Below are 17,400 nucleotides of genomic sequence, written 5' to 3'. Positions count from 1 at the left end.
GATAAAGCCGCCAATTCCGACACTCTCCTGGCTGAAGCCAGGGCCAGTAGCATGGTTACTTTCCATGTAAGATATTTCAAATCTACCGATTTGAGTGGCTCAAACCAATGGGATTTGAGAAAATCCAAAACTACATTGAGATCCCACGGTGCCACTGGGGGCACAACCGGGGGCTGTATATGTAGTACTCCTTTTACAAAAGTCTGGACTTCAGGAACTGAAGCCAATTCTTTCTGGAAGAAAATCGACAGGGCCGAAATTTGAACCTTAATGGACCCTAATTTGAGGCCCATAGATAATCCTGTTTGCAGGAAATGTAGGAATCGACCCAGTTGAAATTCCTCTGTCGAGGCCTTCCTGGCCTCACACCATGCAACATATTTTCTCCAAATGCGGTGATAATGTTGTGCAGTCACCTCCTTCCTGGCTTTGACCAGGGTAGGGATGACCTCTTCCGGAATGCCTTTTTCCCTTAGGATCCGGCGTTCAACCGCCATGCCGTCAAACGCAGCCGCGGTAAGTCTTGGAATAGACACGGTCTCTGCTGAAGCAGATCCCTTCTTAGAGGTAGAGGCCACGGATCTTCCGTGAGCATCTCCTGAAGTTCCGGGTACCAAGTCCTTCTTGGCCAGTCCGGAGCCACTAGTATCGTTCTTACTCCCCTTTGCCGTATAATTCTCAGTACCTTGGGTATGAGAGGCAGAGGAGGGAACACATACACTGACTGGTACACCCATGGTGTTACCAGAGCGTCCACAGCTATTGCCTGAGGGTCTCTTGACCTGGCGCAATACCTGTCCAGTTTTTTGTTGAGGCGGGACGCCATCATGTCCACCATTGGTCTTTCCCAATGGACTACAATCATGTGGTGAACACTGCTGACAGTGCTATCACATGATTTTCCGCCCAGCGAAGAATCCTTGCAGCTTCTGCCATTGCCCTCCTGCTTCTTGTGTCGCCCTGTCTGTTTACGTGGGCGACTGCCGTGATGTTGTCCGACTGGATCAACACCGGCTGACCCTGAAGCAGAGGTTTTGCAAGGCTTAGAGCATTGTAGATTGCTCTTAGTTCCAGTATATTTATGTGAAGATACGTTTCCAGGCTTGACCACACGCCCTGGAAGTTTCTTCCTTGTGTGACCGCTCCCCAGCCTCTCAGGCTGGCATCCGTGGTCACTAGGACCCAGTTCTGTATGCCGAATCTGCGGCCCTCTAACAGATGAGCACTCTGCAACCCCCATAGCAGAGAGACCCTTGTCCTTGTCGACAATTTTATCCGCTGATGCATCTGCAGATGCGATCCGGACCATTTGTCTAGCAGATCCCACTGAAAAATTCGTGCATGGAATCTGCCGAATGGAATCGCTTCGTAAGAAGCCACCATTTTTCCCAGGACTCTTGTGCATTGATGCACAGACACTGTCCCTGGTTTTAGGAGGTTCCTGACGCGTTCGGATAACTCCCTGGCTTTCTCCTCCGGAAGAAATACCTTTTTCTGAACAGTGTCCAGAATCATCCCTAGGAACAGCAGACGTGTCGTCGGGATCAGTTGGGATTTTGGAAAATTCAGAATCCACCCGTGCTGTTGGAGCACTACTTGAGTTAGTGCTACTCCGACCTCCAGCTGTTCTCTGGATCTTGCCCTTATCAGGAGATCGTCCAAGTAAGGGATAATTAATACGCCTTCTCTTCGAAGAAGGATCATCATTTTGGCCATTACCTTGGTAAAGACCCTGGGTGCCGTGGACAATCCAAACGGCAGCGTCTGAAACTGATAATGACAGTTTTGTACCACGAACCTGAGGTACCCTTGGTGTGAAGGGCAAATTGGGACATGAAGGTAAGCATCCTTGATGTCCAAGGACACCATAAAATCCCCTTCTTCCAGATTCGCTATCACTGCTCTGAGTGACTCCATCTTGAACTTGAATTTTTGTATGTACAGGTTCAGAGATTTCAGATTTAGAATAGGTCTTACCGAGCCGTCCGGCTTCGGTACCACAAATAGCGTGGAGTAATACCCCTTTCCCTGTTGTAGAAGGGGTACCTTGATTATCACCTGCTGAGAATACAGCTTGTGAATGGCTTCCAATACCGTCGCCCTGTCTGAGGGAGACGTTGGCAAAGCAGATTTTAGGAACCGGCGAGGGGGAGACTTCTCGAATTCCAACCTGTAACCCTGAGATACTACCTGCAGGATCCAGGGGTCCACCTGCGAGTGAGCCCACTGTGCGCTGAAATTCTTGAGGCGACCCCCCACCGCCCCTGAGTCCGCTTGTAAGGTCCCAGCGTCATGCTGAGGCCTTTGCAGAAGCCGGGGAGGACTTCTGCTCCTGGGAAGGGGCTGCTTGCTGCAGTCTCTTACCCTTTCCTTTGCCTCGGGGCAAATATGAATGTCCTTTTGCTCGCTTGTTCTTATAGGAACGAAAGGACTGCGGCTGAAAAGACTGCGTCTTTTTCTGCTGGGAGGGGACTTGAGGTAAAAAGGTGGACTTCCCGGCTGTTGCCGTGGCTACCAAATCCGATAGACCGACCCCAAATAATTCCTCCCCTTTATACGGCAATACTTCCATATGCCGTTTGGAATCCGCATCGCCTGACCACTGTCGTGTCCATAGACTTCTTCTGGCAGATATGGACATCGCACTTACTCTTGATGCCAGAGTGCAGATATCCCTCTGTGCATCTTGCATATAAAGGAATGCATCCTTTAATTGCTCTATAGTCAATAAAATACTGTCCCTATCCAGGGTATCAATATTTTCAGTCAGGGAATCCGACCAAGCCACCCCAGCACTGCACATCCAGGCTGAGGCGATTGCTGGTCGCAGTATAACACCAGTATGTGTGTATATACTTTTTAGAGTATTTTCCAGCCTCCTATCAGCTGGATCCTTGAGGGCGGCCGTATCAGGAGACGGTAACGCCACTTGTTTGGATAAACGTGTGAGCGCCTTGTCCACCCTAGGGGGTGTTTCCCAGCGCGCCCTAACCTCTGGCGGGAAAGGGTATAACGCCAATAACTTCTTTGAAATTAGCAGTTTTTTATCAGGGGTAACCCACGCTTCATCACACACGTCATTCAATTCCTCTGATTCAGGAAAAACTACAGGTAGTTTTTTCAGACCCCACATAATACCCCTTTTTGTGGTACTTGCAGTATCAGAGATATGCAAAGCCTCCTTCATTGCCGTGATCATATAACGTGTGGCCCTACTGGAAAATACGTTTGTTTCTTCACCGTCGACACTAGATTCGGTGTCCGTGTCTGGGTCTGTGTCGACCGACTGAGGCAAAGGGCGTTTTACAGCCCCTGACGGTGTTTGAGACGCCTGTACAGGTACTAACTGGTTTGCCGGTCGTCTCATGTCGTCAACCGACTTTTGCAGCGTGCTGACATTATCACGTAATTCCATAAACAAAGCCATCCATTCCGGTGTCGACTCCCTAGGGGGTGACATCACCATTACCGGCAATTGCTCCGCCTCCACACCAACATCGTCCTCATACATGTCGACACACACGTACCGACACACAGCAGACACACAGGGAATGCTCTGATAGAAGACAGGACCCCACTAGCCCTTTGGGGAGACAGAGGGAGAGTTTGCCAGCACACACCAAAGCGCTATAATTATATAGGAACAACCTTATATCCTCATGGACTATATGTGATGTATTCTTTTTAGCCAGAAAGGTATTAACATTGCTGCCCAGGGCGCCCCCCCCAGCGCCCTGCACCCTCAGTGACCGCCGGTGTGAAGTGTGCCTGAGCGCAATGGCGCACAGCTGCAGTGCTGTGCGCTACCTCATGAAGACTGAAAAGCCTTCAGCCGCCGGTTTCTGGACCTCTTCTTACTTCGGCATCTGCAAGGGGGTCGGCGGCGCGGCTCCGGTGACCCATCCAGGCTGTACCTGTGATCGTCCCTCTGGAGCTAGTGTCCAGTAGCCTAAGAAGCAAATCCATCCTGCACGCAGGTGAGTTCACTTCTTCTCCCCTAGGTCCCTCGTTGCAGTGAGCCTGTTGCCAGCAGGACTCACTGAAAATAATAGAACTATCAAAACTTTTACTCTAAGCAGCTCTTTATGAGAGCCACCTAGATTGCACCCTGCTCGGACGGGCACAAAAACCTAACTGAGGCTTGGAGGAGGGTCATAGGGGGAGGAGCCAGTACACACCACCTAGTGGTCAAACTTTTAAATTTTGTGCCCTGTCTCCTGCGGAGCCGCTATTCCCCATGGTCCTGACGGAGTCCCCAGCATCCACTAGGACGTCAGAGAAATCCTGTTTTATATTGTAGATCAGGGCTTCCCTAATGCAGTCCTCAAGGCACCCCAACAGTCCAGGTTTTAGGGATATCCCTGCTTGTGAACAGATAATCATTAAACTACGCATGGATATACTTAAAACCTGGACTGTTGTGGTACCTTGAACACCGCGTTTGGGAACCACTGGTGAACATGTTTCACTGTTTCTCTCAGGTTTTGTATCATAATTCATTTACACATCAATTTAAACGCATGATTTTTAGACCTCATTAAGATAAAGCAAATATCACTTACTTTTCTTCTTCTTGTCTTTGAATCCTTTCTTGCTCCTCGCGCTCCCTCTGTTCCCGTGCAAAACGCCGATTTTCAGCCAAGATTTTAGCAGCTTCCTCAGCAGTGTTGCTCCCTGACTTGTTACTGGATTCTAAAACCAAAACCAGATGTAATATTCCTCCAGTAACAAGCTGCGCTATTCAAACAATATTTATTTAAAAAAAAGTTGTCTCACTTGGTACAAATGATTTATTTTCACATCTGTTTAATACGTGTTGAAAAAGACATTAAATATAATATTTTAGTGTTCTTGTGTACATAGCCTTGCTCTTATGACTGAAGTAAAAATATTCTTGTTTGTGCATTTAAACATTAACAGCACTTATAAAACAAAATATATTAAAATCCCAGGACCCCAAGGGAGTATCTATTTAGAAGAATTACCTGGCTTAAACTGCTGATTGAGTAAAGTCCTTGGGATATACTGAATGCTTTAACATATCTTTTTCTTTGCATTCTATAATCTGTAGTGCGATATTGCAATTTTCTTATGCGAATTAGTAAATAGTGGAGGTAGTTTAAATAATGGTATGATATAGAATTTTCATAGAAAACAGGATGATAACCATGTTATTTCCACTAAGTAGACTTTTGAATAGAATATTGTTTAAAGCTGAATAAAAATAATGAGACATACAGTATAGAAGGCTCTCCCCAGTGTTTGTAAAAGGACAGACAAGCACTGGCGCTGTGATATCAGCGATGTCTGAGAAATACTGAAATAGAGGTGGCTTCCTTAAATCTCATTCACCTACTTTTAAAATTGTTCCCCAAAGAACGCATTCTTAATAGCACATAACATCCATAAGCTATCCCACCCAATTACACATAATAACATTACATATTTTCTTTCTTCGCTTTCACACCCTGCTGACACAGGGCCCTACAGAACACAAGAACCTCTGCAATCTGGCTGGACCAATATGCAATATGTAGCATTTATCCTTGTGTATTAATGCCCATTTCCCTATAGATTGTAAGCATGCAATCAGGGCCCTCTCTTATCTCTTCGTCTTACTACCCAGTCTTGTCTTAATACTATTTTGTTTCCACCTGTAAAGACGCTGCTGATGCTATTTAAGTAAATAATAATAAATAACTTAATAATAGCAACGTTTCAGCTTCAGAAAATAAGATTTTACTCACCGGTAAATCTATTTCTCGTAGTCCGTAGTGGATGCTGGGGACTCCGTAAGGACCATGGGGAATAGACGGGCGACTGGGCACTCTAAGAAAGAATTAGTACTACTGGTGTGCACTGGCTCCTCCCTCTATGCCCCTCCTCCAGACCTCAGTTAAGGAAACTGTGCCCGGAAGAGCTGACATTACAAGGAAAGGATTTTAGAATCCAGGGTAAGACTCATACCAGCCACACCAATCACACCGTATAACTCGTGATAACATACCCAGTTAACAGTATGAACAACAACAGAGCATCAAACAACGGATGCCAACATAACATAACCCTTTATTAAGCAATAACTATATACACTTATTGCAGAAAGTCCGCATTTGGGACGGGCGCCCAGCATCCACTACGGACTACGAGAAATAGATTTACCGGTGAGTAAAATCTTATTTTCTCTAACGTCCTAGTGGATGCTGGGGACTCCGTAAGGACCATGGGGATTATACCAAAGCTCCCAAACGGGCGGGAGAGTGCGGATGACTCTGCAGCACCGAATGGGCAAACACAAGGTCCTCCTCAGCCAGGGTATCAAACTTATAGAACTTTGCAAAGGTGTTTGAACCCGACCAAGTAGCTGCTCGGCAAAGCTGTAATGCCGAGACCCCTCGGGCAGCCGCCCAAGAGCCCACTTTCCTTGTGGAATGGGCTTTCACTGATTTTGGATGCGGCAATCCAGCCGCAGAATGAGCCTGCTGAATCGTGTTACAGATCCTGCGAGCAATAGTTTGCTTTGAAGCAGGAGCACTCAGCTTGTTGGATGCATACAGGATAAACAGCGAGTCAGTTTTCCTGACTCCAGCCGTCCTGGCTACATAAATCTTCAAAGCCCTGACTACATCAAGCAACTTGGAATCCTCCCAGTCACGAGTAGCCGCAGGCACCACAATAGGTTGGTTCAAATGAAAAGATGACACCACCTTCTGACACACGCCTAGCCGAAGCCAAGGCCAATAGCATGACCACTTTCCACATGAGATATTTTAACTCCACGGTCTTAAGTGGCTCAAACCAGTGAGATTTTAGGAAACTCAACACCACGTTAAGATTCCAAGGTGCCACTGGTGGCACAAAAGGGGGCTGAATATGCAGCACTCCCTTAACAAATGTCTGAACCTCAGGAAGTGAAGCCAGTTCCTTTTGAAAGAAAATGGATAGGGCCGAAATCTGGACCTTTATGGACTCCAATTTTAAGCCCATAGTTACTCCTGACTGTAGGAAGTGCAGGAACCGGCCCAGCTGGAATTCCTCTGTAGGGGCCTTCCTGGCCTCACACCAAGCAACATATTTTCGCCATATACGGTGATAATGTTTTGCTGTCACGTCCTTCCTAGCCTTTATTAGCGTAGGAATAACTTCATCCGGAATGCCTTTTTCCGCTAGGATCCGGCGTTCAACCGCCATGCCGTCAAACGCAGCCGCGGTAAGTCTTGGAACAGACAGGGCCCCTGTTGCAACAGGTCCTGTCTGAGAGGCAGAGGCAATGGGTCCTCTGTGAGCATTTCTTGCAGTTCCGGGTACCAAGTCTTTCTTGGCCAATCCGGGACAATGAGTATTGTTCTCACTCCTCTTTTTCTTACGATTCTCAGCACCTTGGGTATGAGAGGAAGAGGAGGAAACACATGAAGTCACCACTCTCCCGGGTGGAGGTCGTGCCTGCTGAGGAAGTCTGCTTCCCAGTTGTCCACTCCTGGAATGAACACTGCTGACAGTGCTTGCACGTGATTCTCCGCCCAACGAAGAATCCTGGTGGCCTCCGCCATCGCCACCTTGCTTCTTGTGCCGCCCTGGCGGTTTACATGAGCCACTGCGGTGATGTTGTCTGACTGAATCAGCACCGGTTGGTTGCGAAGCAGAGGCTCCGCTTGACTCAGGGCGTTGTATATGGCCCTTAGTTCCAGGATATTGATGTGCAGACAAGCCTCCTGACTTGACCACAGCCCTTGGAAGTTTCTTCCCTGAGTGACTGCCCCCCATCCTCGGAGGCTTGCATCCGTGGTCACCAGGACCCAGTCCTGTATGCCGAACCTGCGGCCCTCGAGAAGGTGAGCACTCTGCAGCCACCACAGAAGAGACACCCTGGCCCTGGGGGATAGGGTGATCAGCCGATGCATCTGAAGATGCGATCCGGACCACTTGTCCAACAGATCCCACTGAAAGGTCCTCGCATGGAACCTGCCGAAGGGAATGGCTTCGTATGACGCCACCATCTTTCCCAGGACTCGCGTGCAGTGATGCACCGACACCTGTTTTGGTTTTAAGAGGTCTCTGACCAGAGTCACGAGCTCCTGAGCCTTCTCCGCCGGGAGAAACACCTTCTTCTGGTCCGTGTCCAGAATCATGCCCAGGAAGGGCAGACGAGTCGTAGGGATCAGCTGCGACTTTGGAATATTCAAAATCCAGCCGTGCTGTTGCAACACTTCCTGAGAGTGTGCTACGCTGATCAGCAACTGCTCTCTGGACCTCGCCTTTATGAGGAGATAGTCCAAGTATGGGATAACTGACACCTTGCTTTCGAAGGAGCACCATCATTTCCGCCCTTACCTTGGTAAATATTCTCGGTGCCGTGGAGAGACCAAACGGCAACGTCTGGAATTGGTAATGACAGTCCTGTACCACAAATCTGAGGTACTCCTGATGAGGTGGATAAATGGGGACATGCAGGTAAGCATCCTTTATGTCCAGAGACACCATAAAATCCCCCTCTTCCAGGCTTGCAATGACCGCTCTGAGCGATTCCATCTTGAACTTGAACCTTGTCAGGTAAATGTTCAGGGATTTTAAATTCAATATGGGTCTGACCTAACCGTCCGGTTTCGGAACCACAAACATTGTGGAATAGTAACCCCTTCCCTGTTGAGGGAGGGGAACCTGTACCACCACCTGCTGGAGATATAATTTGTGAATTGCCGCTAACACTACTTCCCTTTCTATGGGGGAAGCAGGCAGGGCTGATTTTAGGTAACGGTGAGGGGGCATCACTTCGAATTCCAGCTTGTTTTCCTGAGACACAATCTGTATAGCCCAGGGATCCACCTGTGAGCGAACCCACTGGTGGCTGAATTTTCGGAGACGCGCCCCCACTGCTCCCGGCTCCACCTGTGAGGCCCCTGCGTCATGCGGTGGATTTAGTGGAAGCCGGGGAGGACTTCTGTTCCTGGGAACTAGCTGTATGGTGCAGCTTCTTTCCTCTACCCCTGCCTCTGGAAAGAAAGGATGCACCTCTGACTTTCTTGCCTTTTTGTGATCGAAAGGACTGCATTTGGTAATACGGTGCTTTCTTAGGCTGTGAGGGAATATATGGCAAAAAATTTGACTTCCCAGCTGTAGCTGTGGAAACTAGGTCCGAGAGACCGTCCCCAAACAATTCCTCACCCTTATAGGGTAAAACCTCCATGTGCTTTTTAGAGTCAGCATCACCTGTCCATTACAGAGTCCACATGACCCTTCTGGCAGAAATCGACATTGCATTTATTCTAGAGCCCAGTAGGCAAATGTCCCTCTGGGCATCCCTCATATATAGGACAGCGTCTTTTATATGCCCCAGGGTCAGTAAAATAGTATCCTTGTCCAAGGTATCCAGTTTCCTCAGACAGAGTATCTGTCCACGCTGCTACAGCACTACACATCCAGGCCAACGCAATTGCCGGCCGCAGTATGGTACCTGAATGTGTATAAACAGACTTCAGGACACCTTCCTGCTTCCTATCCGCAGGATCCTTTAGGGAGGCCGTATCCTGTGACGGCAGGGCCACCTTCTTAGATAAGCGTGTCAGAGCTTTATCTACCCTAGGGGAGGATTCCCAGCGCATCCTGTCCGTTGGCGGGAAAGGGTACGCCATAAGTAACCTTTTGGAAATCAGCACTTTCCTATCAGGAGAATCCCAAGCTTTTTCACATAACTCATTTAACTCATGTGAAGGGGGAAAAGTCACCTCTTGCTTTTTCTCCCCAAACATATAAACCCTCTTGTCAGGGACAGGGTTTACCTCGGATATGTGCAATACATCCTTCATTGCTATAATCATGTAGCGGATGGCTTTAGCCATTTTAGGCTGCAATTTTGCATCATCGCCATCGACACTGGAGTCAGAATCCGTGTCGATATCTGTGTCAACAATATGGGATAGTGGGCGCTTCTGAGACCCTGACGGCCTCTGCGCTGTAGGATCAGGCATGGGCTGAGACCCCGACTGTCCCAAGGCTTCAGCTTTATCCAACCTTTTATGCAAGGAGTTTACATTATCATTTAACACCTTCCACTCCAATCAGGTGTCGGCGCCGTCGGCGGAGACACCTCATTCATCTGCACCTGCTCTGCCTCCACATAGCCCTCCTCGTCAAACATGTCGACACAAGCGTAACGACACACCACACACACAGGGGATGCTCTGTATGAGGACAGGACCCCCACTAGGCCTTTTGGAGAGGCAGAGAGAGAGTATGCCAGCACACACCCCAGCGCTATATGACCCAGGAATCACACAGTAACTTAGTGTTTACCCAGTAGCTGCTGTATATATGATTATTGCGCTAAATTTATGTGCCCCACCTCTCTTTTTACCCTCTTTCTACCGTGAGTCTGCAGGGGAGAGCCTGGGTAGCTTCCTCTCAGCGGAGCTGTGTAGAGAAAATGGCGCTGGTGAGTGCTGAGGAAGAAGCCCCGCCCCCCTCAGCGGCAGGCTTCTGTCCCGCGATTTGGTGTAAAAAATGGCGGGGGCTCATGCATATATACAGTGCTGCTTTTTGCCAAGAGGTACTCAATTGCTGCCCAGGGCGCCCCCCCCTGCCCCCTGCAGTGACCGGAGTGTGTGGGTTAGTGTGGGAGCAATGGCGCACAGCTGCAGTGCTGTGCGCTACCTCATATGAAGACAGGAGTCTTCTGCCGCCGATTTTGACGTCTTCTTGCTTCACCCGCCGGCTTCTGTCTTCTGGCTCTGTGAGGGGGACGGCGGCGCGGCTCCGGGAACGGACGACCAAGGTTAAGTTCCTGTGTTCGAACCCTCTGGAGCTTATGGTGTCCAGTAGCCTAAGAAGCGCAACCTAGCCGCAGTTAGTAGGTTTGCTTCTCTCCCCTCAGTCCCACGTAGCAGAGAGTCTGTTGCCAGCAGAAGCTCTCTGAAAATAAAAAACCTAACTAAAATACTTTCTTAATAGCAAGCTCAGGAGAGCTCACTAAAATGCACCCAGCTCCTTCCGGGCACAGATTCTAACTGAGGTCTGGAGGAGGGGCATAGAGGGAGGAGCCAGTGCACACCAGTAGTACTAATTCTTTCTTAGAGTGCCCAGTCTCCTGCGGAGCCCGTCTATTCCCCATGGTCCTTACGGAGTCCCCAGCATCCACTAGGACGTTAGAGAAATTATCATTTTGAAGGTACATGTGAACTTTAAAATCGCTATTTAGTATCTCGTGTCTAGTTATATTTACGGTCTATAAAATACCACAATATTGTACTTCAATACTATAATGGAGGAAATACAGCAGACATAGAGTAGACTAATTATAAAGACAATCACAGTGGCATATCCAGAAATTGGATATGACAAGACATGACAGTAAAAATGAGCAAAATTTGTTGCCATAAACATCCATGGAAAACACAGCAGGACCTCACAACAAATAAAAGTAGCCCCAAAAGGTTCCAATTGCCTTAAAAGCTATGAAAATTCAAAAGCAGGGCAACACCAGGTGTGTAACACATTACTAGATATAAATACACAGGCTCAGTTTACCATCTTTGGTCTTTGAGGTTTCCTTTTCTGAAGTCTGTACAGGTTTGGGCTCTGAGCTAATCGCATCCAGAGATTTTTCCTTTGGTTTAGCTTCTGGTTCTGTGCTCTTTTTGGTAGCACTTAAGACAGCTGGCGTGAGTGAGGGTCGCTGAATGGGAACTGGTTTGTGTGGCACTGGGGGCGAGGGAGGTCTCTGCTTCACACTTGGTGATGGAGGACGGTTCTTTTGTGCCAATGAACTACTGGTTCTCCTGAAATTTTTGTCACAGAAACACAAACGTCAGTTAATACAGAGTTTCACCAGTCTCTTATGTGGAGAAACATATCCAAAGACGGTACAATTCATGTTCTTATCCTTCATTCCCTGAATTAAAATAACTTTGCTTCAGACAACTGAAAACATCTACATCAGTTATTAGCATCCGCCGCTGCCTTCCCATCTCTTAAACAGAGTTCCCCAACTTCACCGTTACAGTGCAGGTTTTAAGGATATCCATGCTCGAGTCCAGATGGCGAAATCAAATTTACTAAGGTACTGATTAAGTTACATGTGTTCAAGCATAGATATCCTTAAAACCTGGACTGTAATGGAGGAGTTTTAGAAACTCTGCCTTAAAGCACTGTGTTATTCTTTTTTTAAATAGAGTAATTTTTATTCAATAATATGGAGATTAAGTTACAGACATTGCATATCAACGGCATATCACATATATCAAATTAATCACATCCTCGTTTACATACAGTTTATCGGCACGTTTGAGCCTGCAACATCCGCAACCAATATATAAATCACCATGACATTTTTGGATTTTTCGCCCTTAAACTAACCCAAAAAAGGGTACATAAAAAGAAAAAGAAAGAAGTAAGAAACATAGAAAGAAACATAGTAAGAAATATTCATCTAAACCAGGACCTTATCAGTCGTATATGTAATTAGGCGAGCCCGCAGAGCTCAGCTGCCAACCATCTAAACATACATCATTATACAGTAGGTCAGTGGCACAATAGCTCTTCGATATCCACTATGATTGAGGGACCAGGTGGGAGTGGGGAGATTCCAGCCAACGAGACCAGACTCTTTCAAATTTGGCTGATGCGTTTTGTTTCATATAAATATATCTTTCCTTGAATATTGTATCATTAACTAAGGTCTTGAGCGCAGAAACTAAAGGGCCGCTAGGGGCCATCCAGAGCCTCGCAATGCAAACCTTAGCCAAGGCACATACATTGTGAGCATATAGATCCACCGGGTCAGTCTCAGAAGTAGAGCCTCCTATCCCCAAAACACAGAATTGTGGGGTAAGCAGTCCGCCAGTCACTCCCGTACTCTCCAGTATTGACCTAACCCCCGACCAGAACACCCGTAGTCTTGGGCAATCCCACACCATATGCCAAAATGTTCCCATATCCGCCTCGCACTTAGGGCAGAGGCCAGATCTGCCAGTCCCAAAAGAGGCCAGTCTAGCTGGAGTCATATATGTTCTATGTAGAATGAAGAATTGGATTTGTTGGTATCTGAGGGACTTGGTGACTGTAGCAGGGTATTCCAGAGCAAGGGCCCAGTCCTCCTCACCCATGAGACCTACATCCTCCTCCCATTTTCCACGGAGACGCGTCAAAGGGTCCGTATGGAGTTTGGTGAGAAGATATCCATACGCAAGGGAAACCATCTTAGTTCGACCCAATGTAGTTACAAAAGTCTTGATGGGAAATGGGAGGATTCGTGGGGGGGACTCTGCAAACTGGGACTGGAGGGCATGTCGAAGTTGAAGGTATCTGAAAAAATAGGAGTTAGGTAACCCAAACTCATCTTTCAGTTGCTGAAAGGATTTGAATAAATTATTTAGATAGAGTTGGGAAATAGAGACCACAGATCTAGGGGCCCACACCTCCCGTCCCTCAAGCGCATGCAACTCAGGAAGCCAGTCAGAGTACCAAAGGGGGGTGTCTGGGTCCAGGTCGTCGTACCCTAAGAGGTCTCTCAGGGCCCGCCATATCTTTAAGGCCTGAAAAATAATAGGGGGAAGAAACCGGGCCACGCTCCCACTCAGCAGCACCTGCATAGGAGAGAGGTGAGGAAAATAGCAGCGAATAAACTCACACTGCAAGGAATCATCACCAGAATCCTGCACCCATACACTAATATGAGTCAGCTGAGCAGCGTAGTAATACATCTGGAAATTAGGCAATGCTAGGCCGCCATCAGAGCGCAGCCTTGTGAGGGTATTTAATTGTATCCTAGGTCGTTTGTTAGCCCAAACGAGTGAGGACAGAACACTATTTAGTTTCCTATAGAATGTTGGATAGATATATACAGGGGACTGAAGAATAATGTATAAAAGTTTGGGCAGTATGATCATTTTAATGAGATTAACCCTGCCAGACACCGTCAGTGGAAGCCTACACCAGGTTTTGGATTTGCACATGATCTGCTGCATGATCGGGTCCAGATTCAGAGGGATGAAATCAGAAGGGTCATTAGTTATTTGAATTCCGAGGTATTTAAATTGTATTGTCCAACATAATGGTAGGGAAATTTTTGGAACAGTAGGAGGGGGGCCTATGACTGGCATAATATATGATTTAGACCAGTTGATCTGAAGGCCCGAGTGAGCACCAAAGTCCTCAATCACACGCAGCAGAACGGGCATTGACCTGGCGTAGTCTTGCAAAAATAATAACATGTCGTCGGCATAAAGTGCTATCCTATCCTCGCGTGAGCCCGTGCAAATTCCCACAATATCTGGGTGCGATCGTACCAAACAGGCCAAGGGCTCTATGGCCAAAGCAAACAGTGCGGGGGATAGGGGGCAGCCCTGTCTGGTACCCCGGGACAATTGAAAGGAGGGGGATACATAGCCATTTACCAAGATCCTGGCACTCGGATGCTGGTACAGTAATTTAGTCCATCTGATAAAGTTGGGCCCAAAGCCCATACAAGACATCACCTCCCATAAATAAGCCCATTCAATACTGTCAAAGGCCTTGGCCGCGTCCAGCGAGACCACAGCCGAGTCAGAAGGGAAGTCATGTGGGAGTTGTAAAATGGTATACAGTCTACGTAGGTTAATAGACGTGGACTTCCCAGGCATGAAGCCAGTCTGGTCTGGATGAACGAGGGAGGTGATCACTGTGTTAAGTCGTACTGCCAATATCTTTGCCAGGATCTTAGCATCGGTGGGGATTAGGGATATCGGTCTATAGGAGTCCGGAGACCTAGAGTCCTTACCGGGCTTTGGGATCACTATTATAATTGCCTCTGACATAGAGGGGGGAAGTTCATTATTGGTAAATATATCTAGGTATAAGGCATGGAGCCTGGGCCCAAAAAAATCAACATGAGTTTTGTATACCTCTGAGGGAATTCCGTCACACCCCGGGGCCTTGCCATTGGGGGACACACCAATAGCCGCAGTCACCTCCGCGAGTGTCAAGGGCGCTTCCAGTACCTCACGGGCCTCAGAGGGGAGCGCGGGAAGCGGAATACCCGCCAAATAGTGGGAGAGATCCATAGTGGAGCATGTCGACTGTGAGCTATAAACCTTGGTGTAATAGGATCGGAATAACTGCGCAATGTCCGGCGTGGTGTCAACAAAGGACCCATCCCCATCGGACATTTGTGTAATTACAGTCCCAGGACGATCCTGATGAATCAGCCGGGCCAGGAGGCCACCCGTCCTATCAGCCTGCATATAAATATTAGTGGCCCTAAAGAGGAGGGACCGTGAGTTTTTATCGGACAGGTGGGCAAGCCAGGCCGACTGGGCCACCAGCCAACGTGCTTTCGTCGTGGGGGTACCATCTAGCAAGTATTGGGACTCTAAATCTCTGGCGTCACTCTCCAGGGCCTTTTCCCTTTCTCTAGAGGACACTTTATGAGCTGCTATGCGTCCTATATAAGAGCCCCTCAGAAAAGCCTTGAATGAATCCCATACCATAGTTCCCGGGGCAGATCCTGTGTTGTCGCTAAAGTAACCCTCCCACTGAGTCTCCAGGTCACCGCAGTCACCTAGCTGAGTCAGCCAAGAAGGGTGCAACTTCCAATAAGAGTGTCCCCTCTGACCCTTCACAGCGAGAGTCATCAGCAAAGGGGAATGGTCAGAGATCCCTCGGGCCTCGTAGCGGACGTCAGTGATTGCAGGGATAAGGGCGGGGGACACCAGTACCAGGTCTATTCTAGAAAAGGAGCCATATGTGCTGGAGAAACAGGAGAACTGACGGACTGCAGGGTGGCGAAGCCTCCACACATCTACCCATTGTAAATTATTCAAGAAATCAGCAAATTTGGTAGAACCACTACCCACCATCACATCATTCGGAGACCGCCATCGGTCCAAAGAGACATCTAATATATTGTTAAAGTCGCCCAGGCATATCACCGGAGTGGTAGGGGAGGAAGCTATAAAAGATGCAGCTTGCTGCAATACAGCGTATGAAAAAGGAGGGGGGACATACACTGCCAAAATGTAATAGGGCTGGGAACTCAGTTTGCATTCCAGAAATACAAATCTGCCATATGTGTCAGTTTTGACCGATATTAACTCAAATTGCACCGTTTTTTTAATCAGGACAGACACACCCCTGGAGAAGGAGGAATGAGAGGCATGGTAAGCCCATCCCACCCAGGCCCGTCTTAGAGATAACAACCTATTTCCCTGCAAGTGGGTCTCGCTAAGGCATGCAATATCCGGGTCATATTTCCTAATCATATTTAGAACCAAAGAACGTTTGATTTTGTTATTTAGACCCCGGACATTCCATGCCAGAAATTTCAAGTTACTCATGACCCCAGATATACTCGATGTGCCACACGGATAGACATCTCACAATATATATCCAAAAATCAGCACCACTAGCCATAGTAACATATATCTCATAAGAGCTCTGCGTTATAAGCCATAATATCTGGTATATCAAGCATCCTAGTTTCAGAAAAAACAGATATGAAAAATAATAAACTAAAGAAAGAAAACCAAAAACAACAAGAAGAGCCGCAACCAGCAGCTTCCCAACCATCCCTCCCCTCCCCGTACACCACCCCGAACTCTGGCATACTTATATCCCAAAACGCCAATCCCAACTACCAAATGCTAAGAAGGCCCAGATTCTCAACTTAACCTAAACCCTCTTAACCAGTAGCACTTGAACGTGAAAAGTCTTGAGCCACCAATGCAAAAGGTGGGGGGCTCCCCGAATTGTGGTCGTCTCCTCCGGTGGTCAAGATCCCAGCATCTTCAGCGCAGGGAATCAGTCCGGAGCTAGCTGACGGGCACCCGGCGCATATCCGTCCAGCCACTGGGCCGCCTCTCTAGGAGAATTAAAGAACTTGGTCTCCCCATCCGCCACCACTCGGAGCCGAGAGGGAAACAGCATGGAATATGAGAGGTTGAGGTCCCGCAGACGTCGTTTGATAGGCATAAACTGGGCCCTGTCCCTCTGGACGTCCGCGGCAAAGTCCGGGAAGGCCGACACTCTGACTCCGTTGCGGACCAATGGGCCCTTCGTACGGCCAAGGCGGAGGACCGAGTCACGATCCTTATAGTGCAGGAATTTGGCGATGAAGGTGCGAGGAGGGGCACCAGGAGGTAGCGGCCGAGATGGTATCCTATGCGCTCGCTCCACCGTGAATTGTGCTGTAAAGGACTCAGCACCATAGATCTCTTTGAGCCAGGATTCGAGGAAGTCCTCCGGCTGCGAGCCCTCCTCTCTCTCAGGCAGACCCACAAATCGGACATTGTTTCTGCGCAGTCGACCCTCCATGTCTAGGAGCTTGGTTTGGAGAGATGAGACCTGTTGGGTCACTGCGGACACGGATTGCTTAAGGGGGCCACACACATCCTCCAAGTTGGAGACACGCGTCTCCGCCTCACCCACTCTCTC

The 17,400-nt window shown here is 48.2% G+C and overlaps 1 protein-coding gene across 12 annotated transcripts in view; it reads right to left on the bottom strand.

Annotated features, from left to right (window-relative positions):
* Positions 1 to 17,400, bottom strand: part of MAP7D3 (MAP7 domain containing 3) — a 221,366-nt gene that overhangs the window by 60,219 nt on the left and 143,747 nt on the right. For all 12 annotated transcript variants that reach the window (XM_063937439.1, XM_063937437.1, XM_063937438.1 and 9 more), the window contains 2 exons: positions 11,521 to 11,771; positions 4,563 to 4,692 (listed from right to left, as the gene is read on the bottom strand). In XM_063937439.1, the coding sequence (XP_063793509.1) occupies positions 4,563 to 4,692; positions 11,521 to 11,771 (381 nt within the window). The remainder of the gene's footprint in view (positions 1 to 4,562; positions 4,693 to 11,520; positions 11,772 to 17,400) is intronic.

The sequence above is a fragment of the Pseudophryne corroboree genome, chromosome 8 (assembly GCF_028390025.1).
Source record: "Pseudophryne corroboree isolate aPseCor3 chromosome 8, aPseCor3.hap2, whole genome shotgun sequence".
NCBI lineage: Eukaryota > Metazoa > Chordata > Amphibia > Anura > Myobatrachidae > Pseudophryne > Pseudophryne corroboree.
This window is presented reverse-complemented; position numbering and strand designations above follow the sequence as displayed.